Source organism: Chenopodium album, chromosome 6 (genome assembly GCF_948465745.1).
Source record: "Chenopodium album chromosome 6, dcCheAlbu1.1, whole genome shotgun sequence".
Taxonomy (NCBI): domain Eukaryota; kingdom Viridiplantae; phylum Streptophyta; class Magnoliopsida; order Caryophyllales; family Amaranthaceae; genus Chenopodium; species Chenopodium album.
The window spans coordinates 5224819-5241941 of NC_137839.1; the positions used below are offsets into that span (position 1 = coordinate 5224819).

General features: G+C 34.0%; 2 protein-coding genes and 1 long non-coding RNA gene across 3 annotated transcripts; all 3 read right to left on the bottom strand.

Moving 5' to 3' along the window:
* Positions 1-20: 20 nt before the first annotated feature.
* On the bottom strand, positions 21-4134 carry LOC145635685 (uncharacterized). The gene is made up of 3 exons (XM_081687012.1): positions 3312-4134; positions 1696-1880; positions 21-817 (listed from the first exon to the last, which is right to left on the bottom strand). Exons 1-3 carry the CDS (start codon positions 3850-3852, stop codon positions 227-229), a joined length of 1317 nt encoding a protein of 438 aa, XP_081543138.1. The 5' UTR covers positions 3853-4134; the 3' UTR covers positions 21-226.
* Positions 4135-5119: 985 nt separating this feature from the next.
* Positions 5120-10426, bottom strand: LOC145635686 (putative clathrin assembly protein At5g35200). The gene is made up of 16 exons (XM_081687014.1): positions 10274-10426; positions 9565-9673; positions 9401-9470; positions 9155-9252; positions 8780-8921; positions 8584-8684; positions 8376-8459; positions 8154-8204; positions 7982-8047; positions 7827-7892; positions 7664-7744; positions 7503-7580; positions 7031-7180; positions 6846-6921; positions 6627-6742; positions 5120-5830 (listed from the first exon to the last, which is right to left on the bottom strand). Exons 2-16 carry the CDS (start codon positions 9664-9666, stop codon positions 5480-5482), a joined length of 1632 nt encoding a protein of 543 aa, XP_081543140.1. The 5' UTR covers positions 9667-9673; positions 10274-10426; the 3' UTR covers positions 5120-5479.
* Positions 10427-14772: 4346 nt separating this feature from the next.
* On the bottom strand, positions 14773-17123 carry LOC145634383 (uncharacterized). Its single transcript, XR_014113410.1, has 2 exons — positions 16927-17123; positions 14773-15229 (listed from the first exon to the last, which is right to left on the bottom strand). It is a non-coding gene; the product is annotated as an uncharacterized LOC145634383 (long non-coding RNA).

A 17123-nucleotide genomic window follows, 5' to 3' on the forward strand; every position in this document is an offset into this window, starting at 1 on the left:
TTTGGGCGACCTCCAACATATTAAGTAACCAGCTAATCTATATGCAATTAGGCAAATAAAACAATGCAGAACCATCAGCAATAACAGACATTGGTCACATGGAAATATGGCATTTTTCATCTTAAGAGCAAGATTTCTCAAATACCACAACTGCACTGATGAAAGAAAAGAGGGGGGAAAACAATTTAAAGGCTTTACAAGGATCCACAGAACATTGGCCAAACTATCAAGGATCAAAATCATCAACAGTAAGCCAGCCAGTCGAATCCTCACCCTCTGAATCTCTATCTCGCAAACTTGAGTGGCCTTTCACCTCGCTACCTCTGGCTTCCACATTTTTATTCAATCGAACCCATTCATTGGACCCTTCTGGTGATGAAGTTCCCTTTGACTGTGACGGCTCTGAGCTTGATATTCTATTAGGGAGATCATTATCATCATCTTCAAGATCACTGAAAGAGACATCATCTTCACTTTGAAATTGCTTTGGAGCAGCTGCAGAAGTTCCTGTAGTAACAGATTTTCCCTTTTCTTCCCACTTATCAGGCTTAGCATCAGATTCATTACGATCATTAAAAGTAAAACTGCTCCCATCCTCTGCCTCTAGAATCTTCTTGTCCTTGTCTGATTCTGTGCCTTTTACACTTTCTGATGCGTTTGAATTCTCTGACGATGTTACATCCTCAGCAGATTGGCTATTGTTCATTGGTGTGTCACCTTCGTTGTCAGAGCTACCCAATTGGGGATTTTCAGAATTAATATCCTTGCTCTTCTTAGCTTGAAGCATTGTCAGCAGTGTCTCTCTTGCTTCAACAATCTGCAGGTGAAATTAGTCATGTTACATACTTCAATAAAAATCTGTGGCTTCATAATCTCCAAGTCTCCAACACTCCCTTATACTCTTATGTAAACAATAAAATCACGTTACGCCAAATATAGTCAAAACCTCATTATGTAACACTTCTTCATATTGTTTTTTTTCACAAAAGTTTCGATCTCAAATCCTCGTAATACAACAAAAGAGAAGAATTGTCAATATTCCATACCAAATTTATCAAGCACACTACTAATAATAGGTAAATGAACTTGTGTGTAATTTGCAAGAAGAGTCACACACCGAAGTCCATAATAATACGATTAAATTCCCAAAGTATCCCCATGAATTCATTTACCTTTGTAAACTTTAATTATAACTCATTGCCAATCTGAAGGTGGCATAAATGAACAACTCACATACTAAGAGAATAAAGGCCTGACATAGACATTGTTATGAACTTATGGGCTACCTTTACAAAGTTGCATATAAACAAAACCATCACCATTATTTATTAGCGCCCACCAAACAGAATGTAAGGGTCAAAATTATAATTTGCACGTGAAAGAAAAGTAGAAAACAATGAAGAAATGGAGCGGCAGCAAAGATGTAAATCCATATTAATCATTTCTATGATGCAACACAGTCATCTTTTAAAATATTTCAGCAAACAAAGTAGCTAGTTTAATATTTCAAGGAAGAAAGAAAAATAATGAGGATAAGTAAGGTATTGATCAACAACTCAGTTCACATCAAGGATAGTCTAAAAGCGCAGTGTCACAAGCCAAATACAAACAAAGGCAAAAAATAATAGATAAAGCCCCCCCCCCTCTCACTGTATTTGATTGAGAAAAAAAAAGGAATACACATGTAAATCTTGCCTCAGGAGTCGATAGAAGCTCTAGGTCCTCATCATTTAACCTTGGATGCAACAAAATAAAATATATCATCCAAAACTGCTTCTCACTTTTGTCACTACTAATCTGACTTTTGAGTTCAGCAAGACTTGGAACCAACTGCTCAACAGTTGAGGCATGCTCATACTGAGCTTCAGACATATCAAACTCTGCAAATAGCACAAAACAAAGATGAGGACAACACAAGAGCCATTTGCAAAATACCCGTACGTATGGCAGAACACAGAAGGACAAAAGGTCACAAAACAGTTACAAGTAAAAGATTGTCATCATAAACTTTATAGCCGACATTGACTGCTCAGTTCGAGATTTACAAAGTACATTAGAAAGTGCAATAACATAAAGTTAATATGCACTAGAAAAGACGAAATTCTATATATTTACTACATTTCAAACTAACAAAAAATTAAGACATCTCTAGATCACTTAATTCTCACTACTAGGACACAAATTTTAATTTAAAGATCAGAGTGATCAACAAGTTCATTCAGGTAATCTGTAGTCAAACCCGCGTCATCACCAACTACTTTTTTCACCCTATAATGTATTTCACTTTCACCTTGGCAAAGATAAGCTCATAAGCCATAGAAGAATACGGGTACAAGCATAAACAAAAGGTCTTAAATTGATCTATAGCCACTGTTAATAGAGCACTATCTTTTTAGCATCAATCATTAACAGCTAAACTACTCAAGTTAAAATTAATTTATTTTAAAAAAAACACCTATATTGGACATGAATTTCCTAAATCCTCCAAAACAGCTGTATCATCCCAACTAGCTGACAAATTATAATTAAAGATGAGAGTATCTAAAAGACTTTAAAGACAGTCGAGCTAGGTGGCTGCTAGTTGTTAATGCTACTAAAATCAGCTCATAGTTACCCCAAACACATACCTAGGATTGCCAATTTGCCATCCATTTATGACAAAGTAAGAATGAAACCAAAGCATTGTAAAGTTAAAACATAGACAATGCTACACAACAATCCATCTTAACCTCAACATACAAATTGAGGCAAAAAACACACTGAAACCTCAAAAGAACATAAGGGTCAATGGCCATCACTCAATGACAGACATCATCTTTCTCAAATTAACCATTAAAACATATCCTCGTATCGAACCTATCGAACCCTTGGGTCCTAAATCGAACACTTCTACATATTCTTCAGATGACTACTATACTTTTAAGTCACAATTACAAACACTACTTACATGCCACAATTTCATCACTAACATGTCCATGATCTAGTGATTGTACAAAAATCACCCTAAGTAGCATCACAACTACGGCTACCAACAATGCGATCTCAATCCCACCAATATGCAAATCTAACACTATTTTCGAAATGAAGATCACAATAACTACTAAAGAAATCACCATCAAATTCAAGCAGAAATGCCCAAAAGGATAAAAGGGGGAAATTTGTAGATCACAAGTTCACATCAATAATCATAAAACTATAGATTATATCAATATGCCAAATTGCCAATCACAATCTCAAACACAAAACCAACAAATTCAACTAAAAACCCAAAAAAGGAAATAATTTTTTTTTAAAAAAATTTAACATTTTACCATGATCAAGTGATAAAGGAAATTCAGTCCAAAGTTCAGGGCGATTAGAAATCTGTTGAGCAAACTCAATCACTTCATCATTAACACCAGCAACTTCTTCTTCATCATCATCATCTTCATAATCATCACCATCATTATAATTTCTATCATTACTAATCATATTATTAACATTATTTTCTTCATCATTTATATGAAGAAAATTGGAAGCAAGTTTAGAAATTTCAGAAACAGCTTTGTTACTGGAAAAGATAGAGAGAGAAGATTTGAAAGTTCCCTTAATTTCTTCCAAGTCACTTCGAATACCCTCGAAGGTTCTAGAAGAAGGGGACCCTCCATCGCCGGAATTCGAGGTTTCCGGCGAAATAAAGGCGCGAAATTGCCGCCCAATTGATTCTCCGATCGCCGTGAATTCCTCCTTCACTCCAGAAACGGCGTCGTTTCTGGGTTCTTCTTGTTCATCTTCTTCTTCTTCATCTTGTTCATCATTGGAAAATTGGAGGGATTTGAAGGGGTTTGGGAGTGGGATTGAAAGCCAAGACATTAAAAAATTAATGGGTTTTTTGCATTAATTACTATGGAATTGAAAATTTGCATAAAATCCTGGGAATCTTGAAAAAAAAAATTGGGAATTTGTGGGAATATGACGATGATAATGATGGGTAATTTTTAGGGTAAAAAGAATTGGGAAATTTGATCGAAATTTTCTTGGGTTGGTTCACTTTAATTTGTGAAAATTAGGAACTTTTTGGATAGTATAAAGATGGAATTGCTAGAATAAGCAATTTGGGGGGCTTCTGAGTTGTACAATAAACCTTCTTTTTATGTATCTTCAATGTTACTTTATTAGGTTATTGAAAGATGCATCTAAATCTAATGTAATCAACTAATCATGTACTAGGAGATGATTTTGGTACATATTTAATGCATCTAGATTTGGATAATGATAAAATTGTATTTTTTTTTAACTTAGAGGAAGTTTGGAATAGGTTTTGAGTAAACGATAGGGTGTTAATTATTTAACATCTTAGAGGAATGTTTTAAATCAATATGATCAATTTAAGGAAAAAAATTCTTTTTAAGAGTCAAGTTTTGGATGATTTATGAATTATAAGGTGTGTGAGCATAATGTAATTGTTTTGCACAAATTAGTATAGGATATTTGTTAGATACTTGTAGTTTGAACACTACTATAAACAACCAATATCAACGATAGTGTAATAGCCTAATAGATTCTACGACACTTGGTTTAAAAAAATCCACGACACCTAATGGCTTTTTTGGATTTGTAATTAGTGATTAAAAACATCTTTTACAACTTTGGACTACCATTATTACTAGTTTCAAATTAGACATGTGATTAGACTAAACTCATCTTCAAGACATTAGAACCGTGTTGGTAAGCCTATTTTGGTTTCAAACCAATTAATACAACCCTAGCAAATATTCCTTACGTCCATTTCATTATTGACAAAAATTACTTGAGTTTTCGATACTGAGCCTTTTGAGAACATTTTTTAACCTCTCAATGTTAGGCACCAATGTGATTCCAATCCGGAGGTCTATATGGACATTTGGTTGCCAAAATCATCTAATTCATCATGCCTTGGCCCATGACTATACACCCCTTATATCAATTTTAAAAATATAAATACGAAGTGTTGTATAGGCAAGCGTAAAATACGAAGTGATGCATAGACAAGCGTAAAATACAAAGTGTTGCAAGTACTAAAAACAAAAATAGAGGAACTCTATGAATTGAATAGCAAATTTAAAATTCATCATCAATCAGATAACTCTCAAACTCCAGATTCGAATCAGAAGCATAAAATCGAAGTCATACAAGCAATACAAAAAAAATGGAAAATTAGTACAAAATGTTATTCAAATCTTAGGCTATACGCACTGCTGAAGTATGTGATAAAAATTCAAAGTACCTGCTCAACATATTCAACAAATAAGCAGGTCAAATAATTACATCAATTATTAAACTACAGTTTCTCCAAGAATGATCAATAAAATCAAATGTCTGTCCTCCCTATAATTATCAAACAATAACCCTGCTATTCCTATCTAAACATACACAAAATATGGTACACAAACCACTTTTCAATATACTCGTCTATCATTTGTTCTCTCTCGTATTTATAGCAAGTAATTCTCGTGGAAACTCATAACATTCCCGTGTATGGGTTATATGTTTGCATGGGCATGGCAGGACCATAGGGGTTGGCTGCATAAGGATTGCCAAATGGGTTCATGGCTGGTGCCTGTTGTTGATGGCCCATCATCATCTGCTGCTGCAACATGAATGCTTGTTGCTGATTGGCCATTGCAGCCATCTGAGCAGATTGTGGTGCAACCATAGCGTTTGAGGCGTAATACGGGCCATGGACAGGTTGCTGCATCATTGGATTGGTCAATGGAGCAGGCTCCCATGGATTGTAGCTCGTCGTCTGGTTGGTCCTTCTCATTGCATCATCATACAGGCTGTCTAATGTTAGCAAATCCAGTCCTCCAGCCTAGTGTTCAAAAAGTTGGAAAAAATCACTAAAAGTCGTATTTCAAGACAATGTCACAATACAATGCAAATTCTTCAAATTATCGGAGAGATATAATATAGCATTTCACATTAATGAGCACAAATGCTCCCAAGCGGTGCTTTCATGTTTGACACATTGCGTGCCAAAAACATGCCTCAGGGCTCAGATCCACATATCCATCTTCAGACAAGCAATAATATATATTCTAATTGCTTTATGCTTTCTTATATTCTTGTTAATCATCAAAGAGAGTATTATCAGCTTCCAATACAAAACTACTCGTATACCTTTTATCTAGATATCCTATTAGAGTATAATATACTCTTTTCAACAAGTTCTCACTACTATTTCTTTGAAGCAGGGCCCCACTGCCCATACCCACTCACATTTTTCTTATAGCCTCCAAGCAAACTAATAATTTAGCACTTAATTGATTAACTATTCGAGGTAGCTATATTCTGATTATCTTATATGGTGTTTAACTTTGGATTGTTTAACATATATATTTTTGTACATTTATTGCTTTTCCAAAGCATGTCTAATTCTGTAGTCCTAAGGTTTTTCTCTTCCCATGTTCGCATCATAACTCATACCAGCATTTATATAAATATAAAAACAACCTAGTAATTATATACGGTCCACAAGCAATAAATGGCTTATATGTCTTCTTGATCCTATAACAGGCAATTTTGTTATTTTATTATGGGGCAATGTATCTTGTTTAAATTGTACCAGGACTATAAACAAACAAACAAGTTTGCAATTGAGAATATACCAGCTTGGTTGTGGCAACAGCACTCTCATTTGAGCTTGGTGCAGTGACAAGTGCCAGTTCCCAACCAGTCGTGCCATTTTCCAGCTTGGGAGCTGGAGGTGTAGCTGATAGGTCATCTGTAACAGAATATCAAAACACTTCTTTATTAAGAATTTAAAACAAATTATGTTTCAAAAGATAGTTTTGAGTTCATAGTCCAAAAGACAACATGAGTCTTACCGATTGGAACAATAGCAAGAGCCATTGCATTCTTATCTTCTAAATCTGAAGCAACTGGCTTGGGATCGTCCATACTCTGCCAGAACAGAGAGGTAAACTATTACATGTGGGTAGAAGTGTTTCATGCAGATGGAATCTTTGTTAGGTAAACGCAAGCATAAAAGCCAGTAAACGTGAAAACTTACCAATAAATCAGGAACTTCGGTCACGACTTTTTCCTCCTTGACTGGTTCTGGAGGAGGAGGTGATGGTGGGTGTTCCTCCTTTACATCAGTAACATCTTTGTCCTCAATTGCTAGGACTACGGTAGATTTTTCATCAACCACATGTTTGACCTGTTTAATTGAAAATAGAATCAGAAATACATACAAATCTCCATTAACAATTTTGATCGTGCTGATTTTTTAATACATTGAAAAGGTGTTTTTTTTTCCCCCAGTGATGTCAACAAATAATCATCAATTCCCACACAGTAGGGAAAAGGGAAAAAGAAAAGACATAGAAGAGTTAACATATAAACATGCAACTGTTCACACAAATGTGATTTGGCAACTGGAATTTGAGCATTGACCAAAAATTTGATTTTGACCACCACTCTCTCAAGAAAGAGCACAAGAGCAACATGCTATCATCAACCACCATATTTCATTTCCATACCTGTTCTTTGCGGAAAGTTGAACCTCTAGGTACTTCTCTCACATATTCTTCCATTGCTTGTAAGAATGAAGGAGGAGGCTGTATTAACAATATAAAGACATGTTTTAGAAGCTATAGGATTGAAGAAGAGAGGAGATTTATCCAAGGAGCTTCTTTAAAACCTGTTCAATTTTTGTAAACCTCTCTCCACGCCCAACATCAAGGCTCTTGCAGACTTCATAGAACTCCGACAGTCTTTCAGCCTACAATTAGATATAAATGTCAAATTCCAGAGTTGGAACTAGCAGGTTGTGCAGCAAATCATCTCAAGAACTCAACACAGACCTGTTGTCCTGCTCTACGATATATATCGAGGGCCCTCAATGCATCACTTCTTTGCATCTCAAAGAACTGTAAATAATATAGTTTGCAGTAAATAAGAATATTTTCTGAATAGAATTAATAAAATAAAGAAGGAGAGCAGTGGCAAGTAAACCCACCTTGTCAACTAGGTTAACCGTACCATCACTGATAGCGCTATAGATTTTAGTACTTTCTGAAGCAACCTACTCGAAATTATTTGAAAGTCAGCGACTCAGCACAACGTGATGGTGTCACAACTCAAACACACTACAAGTTGTATAAAAGTTGATGGTGTAAAGCCACACATACCAGTGAAAGTGCCAACTGAATAACATGATTATGAACAGCTGCTCCATCAGGCTGCATAAAAATTCAATGCTCATGCATAAAATTGGAGAACAAAGCTATTTTGACATGACATCAGAAGCTCATACATGAAAAAAACTTGGAACAAATAATATGTTATTTATGCTCAAACTAAAAGAATTGGAACTTCATGCTTGTCAAACTTACAGAACAAAAAAATCATACCTGGCAACCAAGGACCCGGTAAAGAAGCTGCTGTAAAGCTGGCAATTGATCGAGCAATTCAACTGTATCAAGATCTTTTGTTCTCTGCACAGAAGATAGATATATGTTGACTATTTAGCTGAAATCAGGCCATAATGGGAAAGTTCAAGCTGAAGACAAGCAACCAGGTATAACGAAATGCATAAGGAGAAGAATTCAAATGTCTTACAGGGCGCTCAGTCTCAACATCATATTTCAACACACGGAAACATTCCAGCCTTTCTTCCAAAAATAAGGCATAAGCACGAACCCAAGCAGAGTAATCCCATGCTGAACAAAGATTATGGCAAATTCAGCAATGAAAAACCTTGCCAAAGGCATTGAACAGTTAATTTAAAAAGATATCAGAAACAATCAAACAATACCACTTGCACTTGAATCATCTCTGAAATGCGACATATTGAGCATATGATTCCTGCTCCTTTCATAGTTAATAAGCTCCTCTTGGAATGTTGGGTCCACTTCCCTCAATGCACGATGAATAACAACCAAAGTTTTTAAAGCAACCTAAAAACAAAAATAGATGAAAAGCAAAGGATTCAGGAGTTTCAATGCAATTTAAGCCAGATGACACCATGCAAAAAAACCTTTGATGATTAGCTTTACTGGCGACAATATTACAAATCCCTACATCACTAGTAAGAGTAGTAACTAATACAGTTCACAGATTACATAATCTTGAAGGCAAAACATCTACATGGCAGTCACTAGATAAATTTATCTCCACGCTCACAACATACCGCCCAATTATGTGTTCTTGATAAACGCCTAGCAAGAGCATGTATGCAATATGCTACATCAGCCCGAGGTCTTGTAGCAGAAACTGCTGCAAATATTGCTGCACACAGAAATAAAAAGAAATACTCAACAAAGACCCAAATGCTTTACAAGATAACACAATCAAATAAATAGCCAAAATGCATACACAACATACACTTCATCTCAAGTAACCAAATGTCCAAATTACAACAATCAACAACACCCACCTCTTATGTGTCTCTCTTTCGCTGGTCGCTCAACATGATTAGTAGCCTTGACAATTGCTACATCTAGCTCCTAAAACAACACATCCATTCAAAACAAACATTTATCAAGATTACAATAGCTAATTCAACAAGAAAATTATCACAAAAACAAAAAGAATTAATACCTTATAACCACTATTTACTTTAGCTAAGCTAATTGTGGTGGTATCCTTAATGGATCCCAAATATTTCCTCAAACTACTATTTGTACCTCCTCCTCCTGCCATAATCTCCCTGTTAGAAAAATTCTTCAGAACCTCATTACAATGATCCAATATAAAATCATCTTACAAACACATAAAATCGCGGTCATTACAATTGTATCATCCTTAATAAAGGAACTACAGATCAAAAACCCTTGCTTCAGTGTCTGATAAACTCAATAAGAAAGGCATCATTTTTTTATTACATACCCAGAAAAATTCAATAACTCCTCCACATAATTCAATGAATTGTTTAATACTTCAACATTCAACAGCTAATTTTAAACTAACATTTAACATGAACAGCTACTAAATTACACAACAAATTCCACATAAGATATGATCTTGCAACATTTATTATTTTATTAAAACTAAAAAACAGCTAAACTTCTGCAAAATTAAGCTGGAATTTACTAAAGATAGCACTAACATTTAAACTATACTGTATTAATTTTACAAGTAAGGATCCAAAACCCAAATACCCAGGATTCAAAATTGGAAATTTGCAGCAAATTAAGCTTAATTTGTGAAAATTCAAAATCAAAATAGAAGTTGAAACTGTTGAGTAAAACAAAGAACAGAGATTCAAAATTTTGGGAAAAACAAATATAAATTAAAAAACCCAACTCACCTTAACCTCAAAGTCTGAAATTCGACAAAACCCAGAAAATTTGGGAGAAAATAAAGGGAAAAAAATATAGGAGAGAGAATTGGACGCCTGCAAACAATGAAAAGTCGACCCACCAGAAGAAGAAGAAGAATAGTAAGAGAAAAAAAGAGAGAGAAAATAATTCTTTTTAATAAATTTATTTATTTTATTTTTATTATTTATTTTAGGTTTGGGTGGCTCGTCGGTGTCCTTTGAGTCCAATGACAATAATTCTTTTTTTTTTTCCACCCCTTTATTCTTTTTTACTAGGACAAGAAAAAACAATGTTTGAAAAAATATTAGTGTAATAGTGAGTGGTCAAAGAAAATTCTAAATAAAAATTAAATCAACTAATGGATTTTTTTTTTATGTTTAGAAATGACAAGGACTGACCGAGTAAAAGATAAGATGTATTTTCTCTGTTATTTTACTTAAAACACAATATATGCACTATAGGAATTGATTAGAGAAAATAAATAAAATGTTTCATCAAAATAATTTTAACACAGAGATTTATTCGTTTACATTATCCATCTCTTCCTAAAATAATGTGTCATGAAGGTAAATTGCAAATAAAAGAAATGGATTGGTCTAGTGGTTAAAGCATTTGTTTATGTTATGATAGGCTATATTTTTTTACACTTCACCTTCATTTGTAATTTGTATTGCCCTTCTTGTGACTTATTTGGATTTTAAAAAAAATTTACATTGACCTTTTTTTTTGTTTTTTTTTTTTTTTAAGGCATTTTAGTATCTAGCTACAATTGATTTATTCAAGCAAAAAAATCTACTAGTATTTTCTCACATTAAGGTAAACATAACATAGCTACTCCTTTTGTCTTGCATTTAACAAGTTGACTATCACATTTGTCAATATTTGTAAATACACAACCTTAACCATTAATTCATATTGTTAACATGTTTTCAATAATTTATAGGAAGTTTATTAGACTATGGTGTCACATTGGACCATTAGTAGTTGGTAAAAAATAAAAAAATAAAAAAATAAAAAAAATTTAAGTTTAAACTACTAATTTTAGAATTTGGTGAAGAAAGTGATCAACATAATAAGAAATCCTTTCAATAGGCTCCAAATAATAGGATTGCACACTTTGCAACAAATTTACCGTACACCAAAATACAATACTTAGTTTCCTTAGTTGTAATATTTTAATTTATGAGAAATGCATAATTTCAACCATTAATGTATTTAATTATAGTGTATATGTTGTATAGGAACACACTGTATATGTTGTATAGGAACACGGGCGATTTTGCGTTGTTTCATCTTTCTCCTAACCTCCTATTCTCCTAACACAATTTTTTTTTGCTAAACCAGGTCACATTCAGATTGTAACGGCAAATTGCATACATACATTTGCTGGACAGCTTCCTTACAGCTATGATATCCTTATACAACACGTGATATCCTACCAAATTAGCATTTTCAAAGTTGTTATTCCATTTTAGCATTCATAATATTCATGCATACTTCCCTAATTTAACAATTTTTTTTTTCCCATGAAATAATAGAGATGAACTAGAATGATCCATATACCACATTGTTTAATACGAGTGTATAAAACATATTATATCAATATTGTAATATTTTATAACACTATGGAAGATAAGATAACTAAATAGTTAATCGATTATGTAACTTTATTGTCTTATATTATGTAATCTTTAAAGGACAGAGCGAATACTATCGACAATAATAATTAAAGTCTTACTTCGCAAATTTGTACTCCTCCATGTTTATATTATATCACATATAAAGAGAGTAATTAGGGAATAATAATCCAGTATTAGTGTCCTGGCTAAGTGAGTAGTGACAATGCAATGGATGGTGTAATTATGCAACTGAGATTGGCAGTGAGTGTTGGTGCTCTCTGCAATATGAGTCTTTATGCCATATTGGCAATGGGCTCCACCCATTTGTCGGCTGTTGGGCCCCACTTCCACAAGGTTCCTTTCTGGGCTCCACTCACCTATTGCTTAAATTGTCAGCTATTATATATTCTTCTTAACATGCATGAATTAGGATATGTTAGTTTTGGCTTAATTTCAATTCAGTTTTTAATTTCATTCTCTCATAAAATATTTATTGGGTTTTTCTACATTATAACCCTCTAACTTTCTGTTTTCTACTATGTGCCCCCCCATTTTTTAAAATTCTACATTGTAACCCCAAAATACATTTACTTTCTATACGGTAATCTCGCCGTTAACAAATTACGTTAGTGGGACTCACTCTCCACTTAATAAATTGTTCATTTTAAGGTTTTGGGGGCTATTTTGGTTCTTAGGGATCAAATTGAGCTCAGATTTAAAAAAAAATAACATAAATACCTCATTTTGCGTATTAAATACGTAAACACGCAAATCGAGACATTTTTAAATACACAAAATTAGGTATTTATGTTATTTTTTTTGCTAAATCTAAGCTCAATTTGGATCTTTTAAGGACAAAATAGCCCCCAAAATCTTTAACAGAACCATTTTCAATATGCAAATCGATAAAAAAATTATTATTAAGTGGTGAGTGGGCCCCACTAACGGAATTTGTTAACGACAAGATAATGGCAAGGTTATCGTATGGACACTGAATGTATTTTGGGGTTACAATGTGGATTTCTCAAAAAGGGGGGGCACATCGTAGTAAACGAAAAATTGCAAGGTTATAATGTAGAAAAACCCATATTTATTTTAGCTTCATTCAATTCAGTTCTGTTCAATTCAATTCATTAAATCATAAAGGACCCTTAATTTAATCCATTAACCAATGTAGAGGAAGTACGATAGAGCATATGACTTCATCCGTCTCATAATATACTTCAGTATTGTATTCAGTAATAAATAGAGTTAGTACTAATACAAGATTACGGAGTAAGAGGCAAAAGCCTTTGATTAGACAGATTTTTTTTTCTTTTTTCAAAAGGTATTGGGATTTGTATCCCACATTGAATAAAGAAGATAATTGTATTCACTTTATAAGGCTAAGGGGCTACTCCCCCTCATTGTCATATGGTTTTGAGGTGAAATCTCTTTGGTCATATAGCTGTGACGGGTGTGACCCAGACCCGTTTATTATGGTATCAGAGGCAGGTTGGGTTGTGTTTTGATCTGATTTTGAGGTGGAACCTCTTTGGTTGTATAAAATGGACAGTTATGATGGGTGTGGCCCAAACCCGATGATACTTTTTATTCTTATACAATACACCTTAATAACTTATTGCAAGTACAAACAGACTAATTAGAATGTTCATCTTACTTGGTATCAATTAGCTCGAGTAGTGATCTACAATGCTGGCTAAATTTACCAAATTAGCTACTTGTACAAGTTAAAAATCTTAGAAATACTAGGGGCCAAACTACATGAGCAAATTTAAGATAGAATACAAGAATAATGAAATGGTAGCAATACTTTATTCAATTATTCGTGCTGTTACATTTCAAATCCATCCATTTAAGGAATATTGTTACAGAGAATGAGATTATTATTCATTTTCTATAATGATTCTCGACAGTTAAGGTTGTACATAAAATTAGCTACGAAAGTTATTCTATCAAATTTGGAAACTAAAAGAGAGTGAGAGAGCTCAAGTGGTTAGAGCTACCCTCCCCCAAGTGATCCTAGGATCAATTCTCAATTTCTCATCATCCGTCCTTCAAAATTAATTTAGAAGGGTTAACGATTTATTTTGAAAATATTCTAACAAATTATGTGTGCACAAAATTAGCATGAAAATTATACCATGGGAAAATAAACTATTGGAGAACGGGCCTGTTCACTTCAACTTAATTTCAGTTTAATTTTGTCCTTAATTTCTTCTCTCATAAAATATTCAATTCAACTCCAATCAATTCTACCTGACAACATTTTTTTTTTTTTTTTTTTTTTTTTAATGTTCATAGAAAAATATGGTCCGAGACTCAAAATTAATAGAGTGTGCAACAAAGTCAAAATTTTAACAACTACAATAACGGAGGCAGATTAAAAAAGCAGTAATATTTATTTTGGGTAGATAGAATACCAAAGATGAACATATATGTAAGCAATTTCAATATCAAAAGCTCATTTTCAAGTCATGAAACGAGTACGCCTGTACGTGAGCCTTTGAATTTGACTGGCCAACTATTCAGTGAATATCCAACTTTGATTCATGTTTGATGTTTGATGGAATTAAACCACCAAACTTAGGTAAATAGTTTCACCAAACCATCAACCTGTCTTTTCCCAGAATAAATAAAAAACTAATTCTGTGGAATAGTCTGTCTAATCTTGAACAATCTAAATGATAGCGCGAATTTACCAAAACTAGGGAAACAGAGATCAATGAAGAAAATGCAGGACATAATCCATGAGATGTACAAGTAAAAATGCAAGTGTATGATCTCTTTATCTCTGTAAATGAAACTAGGGAATTCCTTGACTTTAAAATGGCCCTTTAAGAAGAAAATTGGTAAGGCAGGGTCAATATTTCGAGTTCCATGAGGGGTTTATAAAGGTTTTCATAAAATCCCTAAAGAAAAACAATGTTACTGTGAATGGCAAAAAAGCTAGTTCAACAACAAGAAAACAGGAGGTAAGAGGCCCCTTTATGATAGCACAGCAATTGGAGGGAGGCGGCAATGACTCACCGGCCACCCTTCTTCTTTGATCCAGAATCTATTTTGTGAGGCCTTCTTTTTCGTGTGAAAGCAAACTCTCCAAATTTGTGTCCAACTTTAGATTCAGTGATCTTGCAGCGAACGAAAGACTTCCCATTGTAAATTCGAACAACGCTACCAACAAATTCTGGCAGGATAGAAGATCTCCTTGACCAAATTTTTTTGTTTGCAAGTTGCTCTTTGTTCTCTTTCAGTCTCAACAAGAATGCATCAACAAAAGAACCTTTCCACACTGATCGACGAGACATGGTCCTGGGAATGTCACTGATTACAATGAATAAAAATGTAAATAATCTTGTGGATTGTACAATCTCAATTGCAGCCATGAAGAAACAATAATAGGTAAATCAAATCATACACCACATAGATCACAGCTAAAACCTAATTATGATTGCCATGGAGATGCATTCATGCATGAAAGGAAACTGGTCCACAAAACCAAGTCGTTGTCTACCTCCCAACATCAATATGTTGACATGTAACAGAAGAAGATGAGAAGATCAAGCTTCATAAATACCCAACGTTAAGCCCCATGGCATTTGTCCTAAAAATTTAATAGAGGACAACAAGTCAACAACCACAAGGACCTGAGACATCACCTCTTGACATATATGGGGACGTTCTAACAAGAAATACATAATAATTGGTGTATACTCTCAAACTTCATTGAGAAAATCAGAGGCAAGAGCAAGGAAAGAGTAATTTCAAGAGGAAATTGTTGGAGCACACTTGTCACCAACATCCTCAAACAGAAAGGTCCACTTTGGGGTGGAAGGACAACATACTTACAATGCAGTTTCCCTTGTTAGTTCCCACCAAGTTGAGTAGAACCGTAGAAAATGAGAAATGTGTCTTATCTTTGTTTTTGCTTGTTTATTTGCTATCTATCATATAATTCACAGTAATTGCTTCTCTAATAAGATCTGATCAAACTCACAAAAGAAAAAGAAAAAAAATCTCTTACCAAAGTATATAATTAATGGGAGTAGAAGGTAGGAAAGTGTAATACTAAATCTGTGTTCTAAGTGTTCAATATTTGGGATGATGTTTGAGTATTGATAGGATTTTCAATTGTCATTTGGAAGACTGAAAAAGAAGTAATAATCCTTAAGAAGTTCGGAGAGAAACCCTTTTCAATTTAGCCGTGGAATTTGTAAACTGAATTCAATACCTAATCCCCACTCCAGCTCTCAATATCCAAATGCTCTGCACTTACACAAGCCTTCCCCATATCAATGGAGGTGCTAATCGTGAGGTCTTGAGTAACAATGTATATCTAATATCTAAAGGATCTAGTGCAATTGAAAGCGCCCTCGACCAAATGACACTTCTAAATGTTGACTGCATGGGCAGCCAACAAAGAAATGGGAAGGTAATACTTCTAACTAAGCAGTGTTGGGGCAAATTACAGGAAATGTAACCTGAACTTCATGTTTCATATAGTCTTGCTATTCAAATAAGGATCGACATGATTCAACAACAAGGCATCCTCGGAAAACAAGTTAGTGTACATCAATTTCTCACCAACCTAGCTCTTCTAAGTTCATCAAAACTAAAACCCCGCAAATCTAGCTAATTTATCACCAAATTATAGCATATTAGGTATAGCCATCATACAATTCAATATGTAAATCCTAATTAAGTACCAGGATTGTCCTCAAAATCACAGCAAATATATTCAAAATCATAATACCGAAAAATCAAATTTGACTCAACAATCGAATTAGGCCCGAAAAATCGCAGAAATAATCCTCGCTTTAGGATATCAACGTAAATTGCACAAAAACAAATTCTAGCAACAAAATTGTTCGTATAGTATTTCATAAATTCATTGGTTTTATCTAATAATTCATCTGAGGAAGAACCCTAAATTGACTTTACTGACAAATAAATTAACGATAAACCCTAGAATGTGAAATTGATATTCGATGATTAAAAAGAGAAAATAAAAAATATCTTACCTCAGATGCTACTATAATGAAGTAGAGAGAGAGCTCGGAAGCCGTTTCAATGGAGAATTCGGATTAAGCTTCAATGGTGGAAAGAGAGAGACTCTGAGAAGAGTGCAGCGTAGAAGTGAAAAGTATCAAAGTGAAAAAGAAATGAAAATCAGGAAGGTTAATCTCGCGCATAATGTCAACCGTCAGATCTATAATTC

Excerpts from the sequence above, each read along its gene's own strand:
- LOC145635685 (XM_081687012.1), bottom strand. The coding sequence starts at position 3,852 with ATGTCTTGGCTTTCAATCCCACTCCCAAACCCCTTCAAATCCCTCCAA. Across the intron at positions 1,881-3,311 it reads TCCTTTATCACTTGATCATG|AGTTTGATATGTCTGAAGCT; the intron begins GTAAAATGTTAA and ends TGCTATTTGCAG. Across the intron at positions 818-1,695 it reads AGCTTCTATCGACTCCTGAG|ATTGTTGAAGCAAGAGAGAC; the intron begins GCAAGATTTACA and ends TTTCACCTGCAG.
- LOC145635686 (XM_081687014.1), bottom strand. The coding sequence starts at position 9,666 with ATGGCAGGAGGAGGAGGTACAAATAGTAGTTTGAGGAAATATTTGGGA. Across the intron at positions 9,253-9,400 it reads GAAAGAGAGACACATAAGAG|CAATATTTGCAGCAGTTTCT; the intron begins GTGGGTGTTGTT and ends TTCTGTGTGCAG. Across the intron at positions 8,922-9,154 it reads CAAGAACACATAATTGGGCG|GTTGCTTTAAAAACTTTGGT; the intron begins GTATGTTGTGAG and ends TTTTGTTTTTAG.